Source organism: Lynx rufus, unplaced genomic scaffold, assembly GCF_022079265.1.
Source record: "Lynx rufus isolate CCGP_SWC_20201006 ecotype Redwood Valley unplaced genomic scaffold, mLynRuf1.p SCAF_8, whole genome shotgun sequence".
NCBI lineage: Eukaryota > Metazoa > Chordata > Mammalia > Carnivora > Felidae > Lynx > Lynx rufus.
This window is the reverse complement of record NW_025814896.1, coordinates 58,971,650-58,987,361: the sequence shown is the minus strand read 5'-3', so window position 1 is coordinate 58,987,361 and position 15,712 is coordinate 58,971,650. Positions and strand designations below refer to the sequence as shown.

The 15,712-nt window shown below is 42.3% G+C and overlaps 1 protein-coding gene across 1 annotated transcript in view; it reads right to left on the bottom strand.

Annotated features, from left to right (window-relative positions):
* Nucleotides 1-410: 410 nt before the first annotated feature.
* Nucleotides 411-15,712, bottom strand: part of CREG2 (cellular repressor of E1A stimulated genes 2) — a 32,086-nt gene continuing 16,784 nt past the window's right edge. The window contains exons 3-4 of the mRNA XM_047069539.1: nt 3,759-3,872; nt 411-639 (exon numbers count right to left, since the gene is read on the bottom strand). Coding sequence (XP_046925495.1) covers nt 492-639; nt 3,759-3,872 — 262 coding nt within the window. The 3' untranslated portion in view covers nt 411-491. The remainder of the gene's footprint in view (nt 640-3,758; nt 3,873-15,712) is intronic.

The window sequence follows — 15,712 nt, the reverse complement described above, 5'->3', positions numbered from 1 at the left end:
TCCTGCATGCTCACCCCAAACTCAAGACTGACCGTGTGATGCACTTAGTTCCTTCATGGTTGCAGTGAGTTTCGAATCAAGACTGCTTTGGGCACAGCAAGCAACAAAAACACTCTCACAATACAGTGCAATCACATTGCACATACCTTTTTTTTTTTTTTTTTTTTTTTGTCCTAAGGAATGGAACGGCAACTGTCTCAACATGTCACTTTGACAACCAACAATGTTTCTCAAGTCGGTGAGACGGGTGTGAATACGATATGAACAAAGGCTATATATGTGAGTACCGATGTGGATTGGGAGTTTGCAAATGACCACTTTAATATCCAGTCTGGCACAGGGTTCCCTGGCCACCCTCTCTCGTTCTGCTGTGAGGATGACAGGGCTGCTGCGAACCCTGGCAACGAAGAGTCAGCGGTCAGTCGCCATCGGCAGCAGCACTTAAAAGATTTTCATTTCACGCAAACACCGAGCGCTTTCCTCTTACTGCATCAGGCCTTTCTTGGAACTGCCTTGAAGTATTCCTCCCTTGAAATGTCGGATACTCCACCATACCATTTCTGAAGCCAGATATGTTCTATCTTCATCTTCATAAAGAACCATTCATACTGACGAGGCCACTTCCTCAGAACTGGGTGTCTGCAGAAATAAAGGAGAGGTCATGACACAGCTGCTCTTATCAGGGGGTGTCCCTCCCAGGGCACTGCTCCAGAGTCGGCGTATCACTGGGCAGGTCATCCAGCCCTTCAGACTCCAGGCCTCATTTGGGCTGAAGCCAGAGGCGGATGCCAGGGAGCCAAGGATGGGGACTGGGGCAGCCTTAGGAAGGCAGGAAACTGCCATCTCCACAGAGGGGCAGCCCAGTCTTGCCCCAGGCTCCTTGGTTCGGATCCCAGGCAGGCTGCTGATGAGCTGTGGTGCTTCATGGGCTGTTTGCCCTCTCAAACCCCGGTCTCCTCACCGTCAGGGGGGCCGACAGTGACGGTGCTCTGATTGTGGGGCTGTGGGGGGAGCAAACAACTCTGCACACAAAAAGCACCTGCACAGAGCAAGTGCTCAGTGAATGCCGGTTGCTGTTATCAGGAAACATAAAGAAAGGCGTTATGCATCTCTGTCTCTGTGAGACGTCAAAAGAATTGTGGGCCTCCGAAACAAATCTGCTCAGGGGGAGATTTCCATTCCTGCAGCAGGCTTACAAGTGTTGAACCAAGTTGAGAGTCAGACAGAGTGGACAGGGAACATCACGTTCCACCTTCTGCTTACTGACTTGCTCTCTCTCTCACGTGTAACCCTAAACACAGGCACTGTCAGTGCAAAGCCTGACGTGGGGCTTGAACCCACGAACCGTGAGATCATGACCTAAGCTGAAGTCGGATGCTCAACTGACTGACCCACCACGTGCCCCAGCCCACTTCTTTTAAACTTCATAAAAATTGGGGCACCTGGGTGGCTCAGCCGGTTAAGTGTCTGCCTCCTGATTTCAGCTCGGGTCATGATCTCACGGTCGTGAGATCAAGCCCCATGACTGGCTCCACGCTGGAGCCTGCTTGGGATTCTCTCTCTCTCTCTGCCCCTCCCCCACTGGCATGTGTGTGTTCTCTCTCTCAAAACACATCAATAAACATGAAAAAAAATAAACTTCATAAAAATAAAAATTTTACTCATATCTAAAAATGTTATAAAAATTCGAAGACCAAGTGCAGACTGGGAAGAACATTTGCAACAATGCAGATGCAATAATAGGCTGATGACCTTTTATAAAAAAATTATTTTGAAATAACCGTAAACTCATAGAGAAGTTGAAAAGTACAGTACAATGAACTATTTCTTCCCCCCTAAACCATTTGGAAATAAGTTGGAAATAAGCTGATGTGATGCCCCAATACTCCAAATATTTGTGCAGCCAAGATGATAAAAGGTTGTTGTTATTGTTATTTTAAGCAAACGCGTTTTGTACTTGCAGCCAGGCACCTGCAACTATAACAAATCCCAGGGGGCACTGGTTTTGCATCCGGGCAGTGAGTGGCAGGGGGAGGGACCTGGAGGAGACTGACAGCAGGGGTTTAAAAGAAGGTAAAGATAAAGTTAGTGGAAGCAGGAGGTAAAGGCACCCTCGTAACATGGTGGTGGAAAATTCGGCAACACTGTGCCTACAGAAAGTACGGAATGAATTTAATGAACCCAATGGTCTCCCTAGGGTTTTGACCTAGTCTCACTGCCTATCATAACATGAAAGAGGAGGGTTTAGAAGGAAAGAGGACAGCTGGGCCGGGAAGCCTGGGTGGCTCAGTCAGTAAAGCGTCTGACCAGCTCAGGTCATGATCATGGGGTTCATGAGTTCAAGCCCCACATCAGGCTCTCTGCTATCCGCACAGGGCTAGCTTTAGATCCTCTGTCCCCCTCGCTCCCTGCCCCTCCCCCTCTCTAGAAAATAAATAAACATTAAAAAAAGAGGACAGTGAAGTTAAAAAATAAATCACACACACACACACACACACACACACACCCCCCTATGCTCTTTTCTCAATCTATGTACTGAAAACCACACGTTCATGTTGATATATCCAATCGCAATCCAGTTCCAGAGTTCACTCTCATTTTCTCTGTTTACGTGTAAAAAACCCCTTCCTGTGGTGTGAGAAACCAGGCTTCCTCTGTCCTTACCGTGTTTACTTATTTGATGGTTCCCCTGTATGTAAAATCTTTCCACCTCCTTTGGGGTGTGGGTAGCTCCTGCAGCTTACAATTAGCTTTCGTCTTACTCTTCCATTAACTAACACGAACTGTGAATCTGCCTGTTTTCATTGCCTGTGCCTCTGGGAAGACACACACAGCTCCTAGCCCATGCTTCCACTCCCTGCTGCCCTCCCTGCACAGACACCCTCCTGACCCATGGGAGACCACCCCTCCAAGCAGGCACCCTCCTTACCTTTCACGAGCTCTGGGCCTCCCGCCTCCTGCTAACTGGTCTGCCCTCTGGCACATTTTCATCCCTACAGCGGTGATTTTTAAACTTTAGTAGAAATGCTAATTTCCTGGGACCTGCTTTTAAAATTTAGATTGAGTCTTACATCCAGAGAATCTGATTCAGTTAAGCAGGTCAGGGCAGGAGGGTGGGGGCAGAAAGCCTGTCTATGCAAGAATCCTCAGTGGGTCAGATGTAGGTGTGAGAGGACCACACTGAGAAGTGTTCTTTCACTTCTGGATGTATGAAAATGTCTGTTTTATGGACTTCTCTACAAAGCCTCAATTATTTACCTCCATTTTTTAAATTTTTTAATGTTTATTTATTTTTTGAGAGAGAGAACAAGCCAGGGAGGGGCAGAGAGAGACAGGGAGAGACAGGGAGAGAGAGAATCCCAAGCAGGCTCCACACTGTCAGCACAGAGACAGACACAGGGATCGAACTCATGAACCATGAAATCATGACCTGAGCCAAAACCAAGAGTTGGATGTTAACTGACTGAGCCACCCAGGGGCCCCTGGTTATTTCCATACCAAGGCAGGGCGTTGTAGAGGGTTGCAAGTGCGCAGGGAAGAGCGCCTGGAATCCCTCAGTGTGGGGTGCTGTCTAAAGGCAGGGTGAGGCCACGGGAAGACAGTCTGCCTGGCCTCTGCTGTCACCTGCAGCATGTTGCTGATATCACAGCTCAGACCTTCACTATCACTGCCTCAGAGGCATCACATGGCACAGTCCTGACTTCTGCTTTTTATTACAGTGTATTTCTGGACAAACCAACTTCAAAGCATATACAAACCTTGAAAACATGGCTTGCTTGGCAAATTCTATTTCTTCTGGAGACACTGCAGTCATCTGGCCAGTGAGCGTCAACCGGGCACATCGGGGGTCTTCCGGGTCGACGATATTTTTTCTGCATTCAAAGAATGTTTTTCACTTATTAAAATGATGATAGAACATAAGCCTGAAATACCAAGAATTTTATTAAAAATTAAAAAGAGCAGTCACATGGCTGGGTCTATCATTGAAGTTTTTACACTATCTATAATTACTTTAAAATACTTTGGCACACCGGGTGCCTAGGTGGCTCAGTTGGCTAAGTGTCTGGCTCTGGATTTCAGCTCAGGTCATGATCTCACCTTCTGTAAGATCGATCCCCACGTCAGGCTCTGTGCTGACTGTGAAGATCCTGCTTGGGATTCTCTCTCTCCCTCTCTTCCTGCCTCTCCCACCCACTTTCTCAAAATAAATAATAAATGAACAGTAAAAACATACTTTGGCACTGGCTGTGTGAGAGGTGTGTTTGGGTAAGTGAGACATCAGCCTGCACCCTGGGGGGTGCATCTAGTCAAGGGTGCAATTCTGCAAGACCCCAGTTGGGAGCCACTGTCCGGAATCCTGTTGCTACTCTGCACAACCTTAGGGGTACCACTCAAAGACAATAGGAGTTGTGCTCCAGAAGTAAGGCAATACATCTGCCTGGGTCCAGCAGTGACTGAGGTGAAGGTTTTCTGACATCAAAATCAGAATGTGGAGGGTCCTCCTTCAGTGTAAGGGATGTTGGAAATAATGAGAATGTTAGCGTGACTGTATTTGTAACTGCCTGCTAATAAGTGTTTCCATGGTGACAGAATTCTTCTAAGACTTGGCTTTCATTGAAAGAGTCACCTGGCAGTGAGGATGTACTTTGTATTCTAGATATCACTCTTTCTCCAGGTGAATATAATTCTAATATAAATATAATATGATATGATATGATACAATATAATTCTCCTAATTAGTAATTCTCCTAACTAGGGTTGCCAGCTAAAATACTGCATGACACATAGTCATGTGAGAATAGTTGTTTACCTGAAATTTAATTTTTTAAAAAAATTTTAATGGTTATTTATTTTTGAAGGAGAAATAGAGCATGAGTGGGAGGGGCAGAGAGAGAGGGAGACACAAAATCTGAAGCAGGCTCCAGGCTCTGAGCTGTCAGCACAGAGCCCAATGTGGGGCTCGAATTCATAAGCTGTGAGATCATGACCTGAGCTGAAGTCGGTCGCTTAACCAACTGAACCACCCAGGCGCCCCTGAAATTTAATTTTTTACAGCTTTATTGATATATATATATATATATAATTCACCCTTTTAAAGTGCACCATTGAGGGTTTTCAGAATATTCAGAGTTGGGCATCCATCACCATTATCTAATTTTAGAACATTTTCATCACCTACCCACTATACCCTTTGCCCATTAGCAATGATTCCTCATTTCTGACCCTTTACCACATCCTGAGCAACCGCTGATCTACGCTCCATCTCTAGAGTTGTCTGTTTTGCCCACACTGATGGAATCATACTGTGTGTGGGCTTTTGTGACTATCTTCTTTCACTTAGCATAGTGACTTCAAGGTTCATCCATGTTTTAACCTGTATTGGCACTGCATTGTTTTTATTGCTGAATATTACTTTATTGTATGGATAGACCACACTGTGTTTACCAGTTCATCAGTTGATGGGCATTTGGGTTGTTCCCATTACAAATAATGCTGCTATGAACATGTACGCACATGCTTTTGCGTGGACGTGGTTTTCAGAGGTGGAACTGTCAGAAAGGGAATTGATGGATCCTACAGCAACTCTACGTTTAACCTTTTGAGGAACAGCCAGACTGTTTTCCAAAGCAGCTGCACTAATTTACATTCCCACCAGCACTGTATGAAGTGAATTCCTTCATATCTTTGAGGGCACTTGTTTTAGTCTGTCCTTTTCATTCTAGCCGTCTTAGTGAATGTGAAGTGATCTCACTGTGGTTTTTATTTGCATTTCCCTGATGGCTAATATTGACTATCTTTTCATGTGCTTACTGGCTGTATGTATATCTTTGCAGAAATGTCTATTCAAATCCTTTGTCCATTTAAAATTGGGTTCTTTTCCTTTCTATTATTGAGTTGTGAGAGTTCTTTGTATATTCTGAATACAAATCCCTTTCCAATATGTGATTTAAACGTATTTTGTTTTTCATTTTCTTGATACTGTTCTTTGTATTATTTTTATGATTATTTTTGTTTTAGAGAAAGAAGGAAAGAGTAAGAAGGAGGGGAGAGGGGCAGAAGGAGAGAGAGAGAATCTTAAGCAGACTCCATGCTCAGTGTGGAGCCTGATTGGGGCTCGATCCCATGACTCTGGGGTTATGACCTAAGACGAAATCGAGAGTTGGATGCTCAACTGACTGAGCCACCCAGGAGCCCCTTGATGGTGTTCTTTGATGCACAAAATTTTTTTTTTAAATTTTCATCAAATCCAAATAACTTCTTTTTCTTCTGTTTCCATTTATGATTTTTTTAAAGCTCCCAGCAACCTAGGGCAAAGGATATTTATCAAAATCCTACCCATATGTTATGTTATATCTCATAGAACAAGACAGCATTCATATTATTAGATATTGTGGTTTTTGTAGTAATACAAGAAATAGAAATACGTATAAAGATTGAGAAATAATAAGCATACTTGTAGTTATTTGCAAATGACATGACTGTATAGAGACGAAAAAGCAAAAGAATCCACACTCAGAATATTAGTATTTAGAAAAAGCTCAGCAAGATTGTTGAATTCAAGAACAATAAACAACTGCATTGCTACTTATAACAAAAAAGCTATTTTTGAAGTACATTTTATATACTAAAAGGTATATAGATGGTAACTAAACCTATAAAATACCTAGGGATAAATTTAACCCAAAAATGTGTAATACCTTGGTGGAAAAAATTATGACTTTATTGAAATACATAAATGGCCTAAGTAAAGAGAGGGTTGGTTATACCAACTACATGAATGGGAAAATCCAATTTAAAGGAGATTAATTTCTAGAGACGCTATAATTTCAGTTCCAATTCTGATATATATATTTTTAATAAAACAAAACAAGCTGAATCTAAACTTCACATGGAATAACAAAAGTCTGAGAATAGTCAAAACCACTCTAAGGAAGAACAACATGGTGGGAGCGCTTCCTCTACGGATAACCCTAACATAAAACCATATTAATTAAGGCAGTGGGTATTGGTACAAGGACAGACCAAGGGAACAGACTGGAAGACCCAGAAATAGACCCATGCTTATATGTTATTTCACATACAACAAAGACTGAATTAGAAATTAGCAGGTAAAGTTCTAATTATTCAATAAGTGGTGCTGAAAAAAAGGTTGTCTGGAAAAAAATCTAAAAATATCAGACCATGTATAAGTAAATTATAAATTGAATTAATGATTTAAATGTATAAAGCAAAGCCCTAATACTTTCAGGATAAAATATTTATGACTTCAGGGTTGGAAAGAATTTCTTAAAGATGACACAAAATGCTCAAACCACAAAGGTAGATGAATGTGACTTATTAAAATTAAATCTTTCTTCAATAAAAGATTTCATAAGTTAGCTATGGGTGAAGTCTATTCATTACCACTATGATTTCTTATTCTATCAGTGAGGGTGGTAAGTGGAATTCTGGGATGGCCTCCATCATCTCCACCCCTAGTACTCTGCCCTGTACAATCCCTTGTCCTTGAATGTGGGCAGGAGCTGGGACTCTCTTCTAGCCAAGAGAATATGGCAAAAGTGAAGTGCTGGTAATCCCATGCTTATAACATATCACAGCCAGTGAGATAGACTTAGAGACTATGGGAGAGAGAGAGAGAGAGAGAGAGAGAGAGAGAGAGAGACTGTCTTACCCGTGGGAGACACCCTTCTATTGGCCTTTAACAGGTAAGCTGTTGTGAGGTGACCTGCCTTGGCTGTGGAGAGAATGGGCAGTGGCTTCTAGGAGCTGTGGACTCAGTCCTACAACCACAGGGAACTGAACTGTTCCACAAGGAACAACACTCACAGGTGCTAGAAAGAGGACCAGAGCTCCAGAAAGGGTTGCGGCCCCACTGACATCTTTCAGCTTCGGAAGATTCTGAGCAGAGGACCCAGTTCAGCCAAGTCCAGAATCCTCACCCACAGAAACTGATATAACAAGTGTGTGCTACTTCAAGTCTCTACGTTTGTGTCAATTTGTTACACAGCACAGAAAATGAATACAGTGGGTGTGCTGAAACTATAATTTTTAACTGACAATTTTTTTTCAGTTACATTGTTAGTTACTGATTTCCAACCTACATTTTGGTCAGAAAGTTACCCATATGGTATCTATTGTTTGATATTTGTTAAAATCAGCCTTAGAGCCTCATGGTCAATTGCTGTGTGCCTGAATAGGACGGACATTCTCTAACTGTTCGGTGCAAGGTTCTACAAATTACCATCACAGCAAGCTTAAGTGTCTTCAAATCTCTTACCTCATTGCTATTTTTGTTTTTGTTTTCTTACTCTATTGATTATTAAAGGATGTGTTAAATATTTTCTGGACTTAATTTCTGGATATCTATCCTTGACACACACACACACACACACACACACACACACACATACACACACACACTTACTTTTGTTCCTCCCAAAGTAGTTCTATCATAATTTTTACTCTATTCATACAAATATTGTGTTTGCAGTGACACAGTGTTTACTAAGCCATGTAGTACACTATGAATAAACTTCCTTTTTATACAACCTTTTGTTTTCATTTGGAATTAGTTAATAACTTCCCCTTTATCTTTCTTTTCTGTTTTTTTTTCTTTTGCTTAGTAGTTTTCTATGAACCTACCATTTATTCATTCCCAAACTTTTCTTTTTAGCATGATCAAATATAAGACATATTCCATCATATTCAAAAGAACTGAAAACGTAAGTTCATATAAAAACTCGTACATCATTGTTGATAGTAGCAGCATTTATAACAACTCCAAAGTAGAAATAACCTGAATGGCACAAAAATAGACAGAATGTGGGATAGCTATTCAATGGCATATTGCTCAGCTATAAAAAGGAATGAACTACTGGGGTGCCTGGCTGGCTCAGTTGCTGGAGTGTGCAACTCTTGATCTCAGGGTTGTAAGTTTGAGCCCCACACTGGGTGTAGAGATTAGTTTAAAAAACACTTTGGGGCATCTGGGTGGCTCAGCTGGTTGAGTGCTTGACTCTTGGTTTCGGCTGGAGTCACGATCTCACAGTGTGTGGGATCAAGCCTAGCGTTGGTCTCTGGAGACTGCTCGGGATTCTCTCTCTCCCCCTCTCTCTCTGCTTCTCCTCCACTCACACACACACACATACTCTCTCTCAAAATAAATTAAAAAAATAAACTTAAACAAATTTATAAAATGTATATGTTCTCTCACTGCTGAAAAAAAATGAATGAAGTACGGATAGCATGGATAAACTTTGAAGATACTTCAAGGTGTGTGTGTGTGTAAAATTTATATGTATATATATACAGCATATGCAAATTCATAGAGGCAGAAAGATTAGTGGCTGTAAGGGCTGGGAAGAAGAGGAAACAGGAAGAGAAAGGTAAGCTAATGTGCATGGGGCTTATCTGGGGGGAAATAAAAATATTCTCAAATTAGATAGTGGTGACAGATAGATGCAGAACGTTGTCAATATTCTAAATGTCGGTGAACTTCAGACTTTAAAGGTTGAATTTTATGGTATGTGAACTATATCTCAAGTAAGAAAAAAGTAGCATTCCACTGAGTTCACTTTTTCCTTCTTGGGGACTGTCATCCTCTGGGTCCCACCTGTACCGTTTGCTTTTATGCTTGCTACATGACCGTAATCTGGAGAACTCCCTCTATTGTCAATGGGGAATTTCCCCATCCTGTGTTGGATCACTTCTTTCCCTGGGCTGCCATCTTCCCCTTTCTTCTCATTTTGGTATAATGGTTCTGTCAAAAATATATATGTTTTCTAAGAAAAAGTTCAGTGGAAGTAAAATTACCTGAGGTTTTGTATGTTTGAGAATGTGATTAGTTTACTTTCATTCTTGATGGATAGTTTGGCTAAGTATTAAATGCTATGTTTGCAATGATTACACCAAATAATGTTGAAGGTACTGCTCCATTCCAGTGTTGCTGATTAAATAGTCCAGTGTGATCTTCTTCCTTGCTCTCTTGTATGTGACCTTGTGCCCTTGCCCCTCTGAAAGCTTTCAGAAACTAATCTTTACCTATGAGTCCCTGAAACTGCACAATGATGTACCTTGATACAGGCTTTAAAAAAAATCCATTGTTTTGGGTACTTGGTGGATTGTTTTAAACCTGGAGACTCATGTCTTTTGGTTTGGGGGAATTTTTCTTCAGTTATATCTAGCAATTTTTTTCCTTTCATTTTCTCAATTCACCTTTTCTGGAATTCTTTTATTTTGGCTTTTGGACCTTTTGGATTGGCCTTTTAATTTTCTTATTATTCCTCTCATATGTTTCATCTGTTTCTTTTTATTCTACTTTTTGGCAGATTACCTCAAATCTACCCTCAAATGCTTCAGTTGAATTTTTAATTTTTGCTACCATATTTTTAATTTAAATTTAATTTTTCTTAATTTTAAGCAGGCTCCATGACCAGCGTGGGGCTTGATCTCACAAACCATGAGATCATTCCCTGAGCTGAAATCAAGTCAGATGTTTAACTGACTGAGCCACCCAGGCACCCTGCATATTTTTAATTTTTAAGGGTTCTTTCTGTTTGTTCTCATGGAGTGTTTTTATTTTAAAGCCTATTCTTCTGCAGTATATTGTCTTCTGTCCTGAAAAATTGCTTCCTTCTCTTTGTATTGTTTTAATTTTTCCTAGTTCTTTTTATATGTTCATTTTGCATGGTAGAGACTTTCCTCAAATGTCTTCCTTGGCTGTTTATTCATATTTAAAATGTGGCACCCCAGAGGGGCCCCTGGGTGGCTCAGTCAGTTGAGCGGCTGACTTCCCCTCAGGTCATGATCTTGCAGCTGATGAGTTCAAGCCCCACATCGGGCTCTGTGCTGACAGTTCAGAGCCTGGATCTTGCTTCAGATTCTGTGTCTCCCTCTCTCTCTGCCCCTCCCCTGCTCATGCTCTGTCTCTCTCTGTCTTAAAAATAAATAAACATTAAACAATTTTTTTTTTAAAAGTGGCACCCCAGAGCCAGTTGGAAATTGCGACTGCATAGGTATGGCTTTCTGACTAGTGCACTTTACTCTAAGGTGATCAGTCTTGATGGTTTTGTTGAAGGACTCTTAACTTTTCAGTATCTGGGTTTTTTTGTTTGTTTGTTTTCTCTTGGGCTGTTTGGTATCCCTGGGGAAATCCTCAAAGGATTCTCAGACAAAACCTTGTTAAAGATGACCTTAGTCCATAATTCACAGGAAGAAGCAAGAGCCAGCAGAAACAGTAAATACCAGAAATAGATACCCAAGATATACTAAATTGATTATAAGATAAAGATATCTAAAATGCATAAGGTCTCCCAATCTTTAATTGAAAGTGTAGCTCTTTGGGGGTCAGATTTTATAATGGGCCCTTATTTCTAACCCGTCACCTGACCCAGCCCAAGATATTGTTTCTTTGTTCTCATTGTATCAAAACCTAAGCCTCTACTTTTCCCAGACCAGCAAACCCCACTAGTGAAGTTCTGGTTCTGTTTCTTTTGTTTGTTTCATCTTCATTTCTGACCCCCAGGGGATTTCTTTTTGTTTCTTATGAGTATGCATTTAAAAGAATGTTTTTCTTCCTACCACTTTTTTTTTTTAGATTGATGAAGTCTGTAGTTGTATTTTAAAACTTTAAATAATAAAAAATGTTAAGATTAAAAACAAAGAATTTCCATGTAGAAGATTTAGAGACTATAAAAATATGTTAGAAAGTAAAAATAAGTGTTTTTAAATAAACTTGGAATTATAGCCTACATAGAGGTTTTATCTTATTTGTTTCCACTCAAAAATTAAATTGTGAACATTTTAGATCGAGAAGTACATGCTGGGAAATCTATTTACTCACAAAATTCTCAACCATTTATCTACTATTTCTGTCTACTGAATATACAGGAGGAGCTGGAAAGATCCACCACTGACGTTGAATGATTTTACTTGTGAGAGCTGTGTGACATAGCTGAGTCACAGCAAATACAGTGTCTGGTCTCATTGCCCCCATCGACCTTGTGAGCTGGAGCCCCAAGAACATAGCCTCAATTTCCTCTTCTGAAAAATGAGGACATTAATTTTTGCTTGCCTTCTTCACAGAGTTCAAAGGAATGTAAAAGCACGATGAACATCATAAGGAAGTAATGAATGGTTTTCTCATATATATAAATGTGAAACTACAGTAAGTGAATGTGAGCAGGTTAAAGATAGAGAAGATCGTCTTCGAGGCAGACTGAATTATCTCCCTTCTCCATTAGTCTATAGCCTTGAAAGATTTTTCCGGCACTGCATTTCATTATGGTAGGCCAAATGAGAAAACTTTATGATGGATTGCTCTCCAACATCAAAGGAGAAGGAAGTGGGGAACAGCTTGCATTTTCCTTTTGCTTGAGGCCAGTTAGAGTCAGGAAAAAGGGAGGTGGAGTACTCCTTCCTTGTCTGTCTTGTACAGTCCAGATAGCCAAGCATTCTGATATATGGTAAATGCAGAAGGACATGAAAGGCATACAGTGAGGTGGTTAAGAGTATGGGTTCCTACTCAGGGATGCCTAGGTGGCTCAGTCGGTTAAGTGTCCTACTCTTGGTTTAGGCTCAGGTCACCATCTCACAGTTTGTGAGTTCAAGCCCCATATTGGGTTCTGCACTCACAATGCCCAGCCTACTTGGGATTCTCTCTGTCCCTCTCTCTCTGCCCCTCCCCTGCTCGTACTCTTTCTCTCTCTTTCAAAATAAATAAATAAACTAAAGAGAGAGAGAGAGAGAGAGAGAGAAAGGGGCTCCTATTCAGCCTCCTAGACTGGAATCCTGGCTGTGACTCAACCTCTCTGTGCCTCGATTTCCTCACCTGTAAGAAACAGGCACAAAAAGTTCCTGCCTTATAGTGGTGTTTCGAGGTGTTGGTGGTGGGAGACAGGGAGACTTTTCGGTCCTGCGATGAGCAAGGTTCCCCAGGATAACTCTCTTGACTCTCTCCACTACTCAGATTTACATTAACTGGTGACTTTGAAAGAAGACACCGAACATCTCCCTGCAGGAAGTGCACATACTATGCTATCCATCTGCCATAAACGAGAAAGACCTGCCATAGCTCAGGGAGGCCCCGGGTGCAGTGCTGCAGACTGTGTACATCTATCGAATTCTGGAGTTCCCTGGCCCACACCATGTTGGCTAGGTCAACGAGAAGGCAATACTTTGCTATTCTGTCTGCTTTACTCTTTCATTCCTCCACTGGTTTAGATCAGGCAAATGATGGCCTGGCTGGCCAAGCGTGGCCTGTCGCCTGTTTCTGTTTGGCATGAGAGAGAAGAATGGATTTTATGCTTTTAGAGGATTGAGAAAAATCAAAAGAAGAAGATTTTATGACACATGAAATCTATATGAAATTTGGATTGCACTCTTGCAAAAAGTTGTATTGGAGTACAGTCCCATTCTGTGGCGGCTTTCAGGCTACAATGGCAGAGTGGTTGTGACAGAAACTGCATGGCCCACCTCACCTACAAAATTTGCCATCTCCTCAGTACAGAAATCATTTTCTGACCCCTGGTTTAGACTGTGGGACTGGAAGAGGAAGGCTGTTTGTCAGGGTCTCTGGAACCCTTACATGTGGATTAAACCCTTACATAATATAATCAGAATAGTTCCTGGTGTGTAGCAAGCCCTCATATAGTGATGCTGTTGCTGCTCAAATGTCATGGGGGCTGAAAGGGGTGGGGTGGCTGGAGAGTTCAGGAATTTTACAGTCTCAGTTGGTGGGGGTATCGATCATGAAATATCAAGAAGATTGCTGTGGACCGAACTGTGTGCCTGGCAAATTCAAATAGTGAAGCACGAATTCCCAGTGTGACTGTATTTGAGAGAGTAAGAGAGCATGAGCAAGGGCTGGGGATGCGAGAGGAAGAGAGAGTGTCCCAAGCAGGCTCTGGACTTGGGGCTCAATTCCATGAACCGCGAGATCATGACTTGAGCCGAAATCAAGAGCCGGATGCTCAACCGACTGAGCCACCCAGGCGCCCCATGCCCCATGAGTGTATTTGAAAATAGGGTCTTCAGTGGGGCGCCTGGGTGGCGCAGTCGGTTAAGCGTCCAACTTCAGCCAGGTCACGATCTTCGCGGTCCGTGAGTTCGAGCCCCTCGTCGGGCTCTGGGCTGATGGCTCAGAGTCTGGAGCCTGTTTCCGATTCTGTGTCTCCCTCTCTCTCTGCCCCTCCCCCATTCATGCTCTGTCTCTCTCTGTCCCAAAAATAAATAAACGTTGAAAAAAAAATTAAAAAAAAAAAAAAGAAAAAAAAAGAAAATAGGGTCTTCAGAGAAGTAATTAAGGTTAATTAATTAATTAATTAAGGTTAATGAGGTCATAAGGGGGGTGTCCTCATCCGATGGGACTGCTGCTCTTATAAGAAGAGAGCAGGGAGGGGCAGGCAGAGGAAAGCCCATGTGAGGGCAGAGCAAAAAGGTGGCCATCTTCAAACCCAGGAGAGAGGCCTCAAGAGAAACCAACCCAGCTGACACCTTAGTCTTGGGCTTCTAGACTCTGGACCTGTGAAAACATAACTTTCTCCTGTTTCATTCTCCCAGGCTGTGGTATTTTGCTACGGCAGCCTGAGCTAATGCAAAGATGGTAGGGACTGAACGGTCATTATGAAATGGTGAGCACCAAGAGCCTCCCCCTCTGCCTCTCTGGCTACATTTGTTGCAGAGGTAGGGTGTTATGGGATGGAAGGGGTTAAATTAGGAGAGTAGTAGCTAACATGTAATGTAGGGGGGAGTTAACTTATAAAATCTTGGAAGTATTTTTTTTTTTAAAGCTTAAAATGGAGACCTATTATGTTTGTGGCACATCCTCTCCCTGGATTGGGAGCCTGTGTTGAAGGAGCCCAGGGAGATGTGGGGACAGCACACACTGTCTGGCTCCTGGAAGTTTGTGTGTTTTTACCATCCTAATACTGTGATGCACCCCGGCATCATGGCAAAAGCTGTCCCCACTGTGGGGACCTTGCCAGTTTCTGGGTAGGCCAAGCAAATCATTTCAAATCTAGCCACTTAGCTACCTATTCATTTGTTTCACTTCATAATTTTATTGCTGCTGAGAACATGATATAATTTCTGTTTTCCTTTTTGAAATCAGGTGTGATTATATGACATTTACATATCTTCTTTACATAACATCACATATCTTTTAAGGCAACTGATTTGTCTAAGCCTCACAATATCCACACGACGTAGGTCACGTAATCTGACACGCAGGCAAAGAGCTAACTCGGCAGACCACAGTTGCTCAAACCCTGCACATTTCAAACAATGGCCTGTTTCAGGAGGACTGGCCCTTGACTGGCTCCTGGAGGCTAACCTCTGAGCTCTTGACACCTCCTTCTGAGGCCCTAGGCCACACTGGATCAATCTGAACTTGTGGGGCCCAGAGACGGAGTAGCTAAGACCAGTCATGCAGACACTGTAGTGCCCATGTGACTGAATTACAGTGCAAACCCCGGATACCAAGGCTCAAGTGAGCGTCTCTGGCTGGCAATATTTTGCACATGTCGTCATGCGTGGTGGCCGGGAGAATTAAGTGTGTCTCCATACGGTCTCACTGGGAGGGACTCCTGGAAGCTTGTGCCTGCTTTTGCTTGGACTCTGCCCAGTGCAGCTTTTTCCTCTGATGACCTTGATCTGTATTCTTTCACAGTCATAAAGCACGAGCTCCTGAATCCTGTGAGTTTTTTTGTGAATC